A 6,223-nucleotide genomic window follows, 5' to 3' on the forward strand; every position below is an offset into this window, starting at 1 on the left:
AAAAAAAAGAAGAAAAAAAATTAGAACAGATAGGGGCCGGAGAGACACTCAACAGTTAAGAGCATTTCTTGTTCATTAAGAGGACCCGAGTTCAGTAACAAGCACCCACCAAGGCAGCTCACAATCAATCCTCTGTAACTCCCATTCCGGGGATTTGATGTCTTCTTCTAGCCCCTTGGACAGAGTGCATCACAGACATGCATGCAAGTAAAATATCATACACGGCCGAGCGGTGGTGGCGCATGCCTTTAATCCCAGCACTCGGGAGGCAGAGGCAGGCGGATCTCTGGGAGTTCGAGACCAGCCTGGTCTACAGAGATACACACAGACAGAACATTGTATACATAATAAATAAATAAATATTAAAAAAAAAAAAAAAACTAGGGGTATGAAAAGTGTTAGAAAGTCCAAAGGTCCTATAATCCCAGCACTCGGGAGGCAGAGGCAGGCGGATCTCTGTGAGTTCGAGACCAGCCTGGTCTATAAGAGCTAGTTCCAGGACAGGCTCCAAAACCACAGAGAAACCCTGTCTCGAAAAAAACCACAAAAAAAAAAAGTCCAAAGGTACGAAGACCAAAGTGCTTATTAACAGGGATAAATGTTCACAATGAAGGAAGAATGGAGGAAAACCCATATATGCAGGATACTCTGGTCAAATTTTTGTTCACTGTTTTGTTTTTTTTGTTTGTTTGTTTTTTTAAGACAGGGACTCACTATGTAGTCCAGACTGTTAAATTATTTCTAGAAGAAAACAAAACCCAAAAAAACCAAGGGCCAAAGGCTAGAGAGATGGCTCAGCAGTTAAGAGCACTGGCTATTCTTCCAGAGGACACAAGTTCAATCCCCAGCACCCACCATGGTGGCTCACATGGGTTGTAACTCCAGTCCCAGGAGATCTGACACCTTCTTCTGGCCTTCTAGAGCACCAGGCAAGCATGCAACAAACAGATACACAAGGAAGCAAAACACTTATACAGGGAAGGATGACTGGGTGTGCTAGCACACACATGTAACCTCAGCATCCAAGAGGCTGGGGCAGGAAGACACAGAGTGCAAGATGACCCTGCGCTACAAGGTAAGAGAAACATTAGTTCCAAAAAAATCAAATCAAATAAAGGAAATAAACAAAGTATTTATCAGTACATTTTTCTAGCACTTATGGGGTTTTAGGTTCAATTTCCAGCACAACGAAACTTCAAAGAAAAAGGACCAAAGGAAAAAGGAAACAAATTAAATCTGAACAAAATCTGAACCATACAGACATACCTTTGCTTTCAAATTTTTCATCCACTTTGACATTACCAGGGAACCCATTTTCTATAAGACAGTGTTCAATGAGAGCTGGTCCATAGGCTATAAAAGCAAAGAGTATTGTTACTACTTTCCTATAAAACTTCACATAAAACTTCACATTTAAAACACTATAAATTTATAGCTCAGTATGAATAACCTACTCAATATAAACAGCCAGTGAAAGTAAGTTTAGTTCTTTTCGAATGGTTTGAGAATTAAGACCTGAAGTAATGAAAAGGAGTCTGAAATTACAATAAGCAGAGAATTGGTGCATGTTACAGATATTTAACAGCATTAAGAAACACATATATAAGATTAACTAGAAATGTAGTTCAGTGGCAAAGTACTTGCTGAGCACACAAAACAAACAAACAAACAAACAAACCCCTAGGCTTGATCCTGAATACCACAAAGAAATCATAAGGAAAATTATAAACTATGACCAGGAGAGATTTATCACTGTAATTCAAGGTTGAATTGTTTCTAAAAATTGACTAAAGTGTTCCAATTAGCAAGTGTGCAATACTTAGACACTTTTCAAAAGATACACAAATGTCCAAAAGTTATGAAAAACATGTTCTACACAGGTTGGAGAAACAGTTCAGCGGTTAAGGCCCAAGTATGATTCCCAGCACCCACATCAGGCAACTCACAACTGAACTTAACTGTTCCAGGAGGATCTGACGCCTCTGAGCTCTACAGGCAATGGCACATATATTCACATACCCACACATAAATAAAATAAAGTTGTACAAGATCACTGATTTTCTACAAAATGCACACCAAAACAATAATCAAGTATCACCCTATAAAATGAGTTACATAAGACAACCAGCACTACATAGAGACTGTCTCAAATACAAATATATATATGTGTGTGTGTACTTATAAACACACATTGAATGGAATGCTATTTGTCTATTAAAAAGAATGAAATCCTGTCAAGTTGTCATTTGCAGTAAGAATGGAACTGTACATTATTATGTTAAGTGAAATAAGCTAGGCATAGAAACACAAGAACCACATGATTTCACAGTATATAAAATCTAAAAAAGTAAACCTCAGAAACCTAGAGTGGTTATCAAGGGACTAGGCACGACAGGTTAGAGAAAAGTTGATCAGTGGGTACTGTGTTAGAGTATAAAGTTCTGGTACATTACCGCACAGTAGGGTGACTAAACATAACACTAATGTATTGTACGTTTGAAAAAGCTAGGAGAAAGTATTTAGAAAGTTTTTACTCCAGAGAAATGACAAATATTTAAAGGTAAGTAAAAATGCTGTACATGTATACTAAAATCTTGTTACCCTAATAATACATACAATTTTTATTAGATACTAGATTTTAAAAAATGTTGGGCATATTGGAACATGCTTGCTATCCCAAAAGGCTGAAACAGCAACATTCCAAGTTAGAATCCAGCCTGTGCTACATAGTAGAGGCACGTCAAAAATTTAAAAGCGGGTGTGTGGGAGGCTAAACAGAGATGGCTCAGTGGTTAAGAGAGCCCTTACTGCTTTTGCGGAGAACCTAGGTACAGTTCCCAGACCCACAGGGTAGTTTACAACCATCTATAAGTCCACTTCCAAGGGATTCAGTGCTCTTTTCTGACTCCATAAGCATCACACATGTACAAGCACATGCACACACATTCACATACACACAAACACACACACACACAAACACTGAGGCATAAAATTAAAAAGAAGAAAGAGCCCAGGATATAGCGTGGTGTAAGATGGAAGATTTGATCAATATCAAACAACTTGGGGGGGGGGGTTTAAATTAAAACAAACAATTGGCCAATAAGATAAAGCATATTCCCAGAACACAGTCATATTCATAGAACCATATATTAGTGAGATGCAGAAAAGCCCACCACCAATTCCTATTTAAAAAAAAACACTCGATAAGCCAGGCCGTGGTGGTGCACACCTTTAATCCCAGCACTCAGGAGGCAGACACACATGGATCTCTGTGAGTTTGAGGCCAGCCTGGTCTACAGAGGGAGTTCCAGGACAGGCTCCAAAGCTACAGTGATATCCTGTCTTAAAAAAACAAAACAAAAAAAAGACAAAAACACTCAACAAAGGAACCATTTCCATCTGTCAATGAATACCAATTAAAAAAAAAACCTATAATATACCATACTTACTAATAAAACACTAAATATATTCTCTCTCAGATGAGGTAAAAGATAAGGCTATTTATTTCGTTTTTACCATAGCTATTCAGCATTGTACTAGAGATCACAGCTAGTGTAACAAATTAGAATTAACTGGGGCTGGAAAGATGGCTCAGTAGTCAAGAGCACACTTTCAGAGAGCTTAAGTTCAATTCCCAGCACGTACATGGTGGCTCACAACCATTTATGGTGGGAATCTGATGCCTTTTTCTTGTTTGTGGACAAAGCACCCATATACATAAAGTATATAAATAAATCTTAGCAGACACACATGCAGTTGAAATACCCATACACATAAATTATTTTTTAATATTTATTTATTTATTTATTTATTTATTTATTTATTTATTTATACAATGTTCTGTCTGTATGCCTGCAGGCCAGAAGAGGGCGCCAGACCTCATTACAGATGGTTGCGAGCCACCATGTGGTTGCTGGGAATTGCACTCAGGACCTTTGGAAGAGCAGGCAATGCTCTTAACCACTGAGCCATCTCTCCAGCCCCCACATAAATTATTTTTAAAAAGATATAATTATTCAAAAGCATTCAGATTAAAACAGAAAAAGTAGCTTTATTCTCAGAGGAGATAAGACCCTATATGGGACAAATTCCTAAAAACACACACGAACGCACAAGCGTGCGTGCACACACACACACACTCAATCTTCTAGACTAAATGACTTTATTAGCTCTAAAAGATAAAAACATCAAGTTTATATAACTATCAAAATATATATATATCAATTGGGGGACTAGAGAGATGGTTCAGTAATTAAGAGAACTTGCTAATCTTAGAGAAGATGTTCAACAACACAACAGCTCACACCAGTGTGATACCAGTTCTAGGGGACATGACTACCTCTTTTGACCAGTGTGGACACTAGACATACATACATGGGGTACACATATATACATGAACGTACTCACATGTGTATATAAAATAAAAACAAATCTTTTTTAAAAATCAATTGTATTCTTGGCCGGGCAGTGGTGGCGCACGCCTTTGATCCCAGCACTCGGGAGGCAGAGGCAGGCGGATCTCTGTGAGTTCGAGACCAGCCTGGTCTACAGAGCTAGTTCCAGGACAGGCTCCAAAGCCACAGAGAAACCCTGTCTCGAAAAAAACCAAAAAAAAAAAAAAAAAAAAAAAAAAAAAAAAAAAAAAAAAAAAAAAAATCAATTGTATTCTTAACAAAAAGTCAAATTAAGAAAACAATTCCATGGGCCAGTGAGATGGCTCAACAAGTAATGGTTGCCACTACCAAGTCTGATGACCTGCGTTCAATCCCCAGGACCCACACATTGGAAGAATTGATGAATTGACTTCTGTCAAGTTATCTTTTGGCTAATATCCACTGTGCACCATGGCATGAGTGTGCCCACTCTCACGTGTGGGTGCTGGAGCTGAACTAGATCCTCAGGAGCAGCCAGCACTCATCCCCTCTAAGCCATCTCTGCAGCACTACAATTATTTTCTGAGAAAAGGCTGCTCATACATCTATCCCAAGCTGGCCTTGAGCTGACTACAAAGCCAAAGCATGGCCTTATACTTCTGATCCTCCTGCCTCGCAAGAGTACTGCGATTACAGGTGGTGTGTACCACCAGACCACTTTTATATAATCCTGGGCTTTGCAAATGCTAAGAAGGCACCCTACTAACTGAGCTATATCCCCAGCTCCATCTGCACTGTTTTTCAATAAGATCTAAGCACTATAAAAATCCCCATCTTTTAGGACAATGAGACTTAGTGGTAGATAGATGCTCATTACCAAAAAAGTCATGGGTTCAATGCTCAGCATCACAAAACAAACAAACAAAATCTTTCTTTGAGAAAACCATACTTACTCAAAAGATCTCTTTTAACTTTTTGCTCAAAAAAATAATCATAATGCTTTCTTTTTATTTATATGTACACGTGTGTAAATGTATGCCTCATGATACCCATGAGAGCCAGCAGAGGGCGTCAGATCCTGGAGCTGGAGTTGTAAGGGCTGTGAACCATTGGGAACGGTGCTGTGACCTCAACTTAAGTATCTTTCCAGTCCCTCTTCAATTTTTTTTATTTTTATTATTATTATTAAAAATTTCCACCTCCTCCCCCATCCCCGATTTCCTCTCCCCCTCCCTCTCCCTCTTCAATTTTTTGAAAGGGGAAAATTTTTTAAAATATATTCATGAAAGTGTTATACACAAACATCTTACATAAAATGCAGGAGTGTACTCACGAAGTAATGGATTAAGAACTCTCTTCAGCAGCTCACCTTTAGGAGCACCAGTTATTACTTCAGTTAATCTGTGGGCAAAATCGGCAGACTTTTTTATCTTAATAAACCTTATAGCATCATTCACATTCATATTACCTTTATATCAATTTATTTAATCTTTACAAGAGTCTGAAATGTAACAGAAATTGTTCTTGTAAATACGAAAAACTAGTTCAGAAAGTAATTTATCCATGGGGCTAGAGATGGCTCAGAGGTTAAGAACACTTGCTCTTGCAAAGGACCAGAGTTCAGTACCCAGCACTCATAACTGGTAGACCACAACCATCTTAATTCCAGCTCCAGAGGATCTAATGCACTCTTCTAGCCTCTGTGGCACAGATACACATAGACACAGACACACATTTTGAAAGATTTTTTGTTTTTGTTTTTGTTTTTTTTTCGAGACAGGGTTTCTCTGTGGCTTTGGAGCCTGTCCTGGAACTAGCTCTGTAGACCAGGCTGGTCTCAAACTCAGAGA

General features: G+C 38.5%; 1 protein-coding gene across 2 annotated transcripts in view; it reads right to left on the minus strand.

Annotated features, from left to right (window-relative positions):
- Nemf (nuclear export mediator factor) overlaps positions 1 to 6,223 on the minus strand; it is a 53,594-nt gene that overhangs the window by 40,597 nt on the left and 6,774 nt on the right. For both annotated transcript variants that reach the window (XM_005343141.2, XM_026779221.1), the window contains 2 exons: positions 5,707 to 5,774; positions 1,267 to 1,353 (listed from right to left, as the gene is read on the minus strand). In XM_005343141.2, the coding sequence (XP_005343198.1) occupies positions 1,267 to 1,353; positions 5,707 to 5,774 (155 nt within the window). The remainder of the gene's footprint in view (positions 1 to 1,266; positions 1,354 to 5,706; positions 5,775 to 6,223) is intronic.

This window comes from Microtus ochrogaster, chromosome 1 (assembly GCF_000317375.1).
Source record: "Microtus ochrogaster isolate Prairie Vole_2 chromosome 1, MicOch1.0, whole genome shotgun sequence".
Taxonomy (NCBI): Eukaryota; Metazoa; Chordata; class Mammalia; order Rodentia; family Cricetidae; genus Microtus; species Microtus ochrogaster.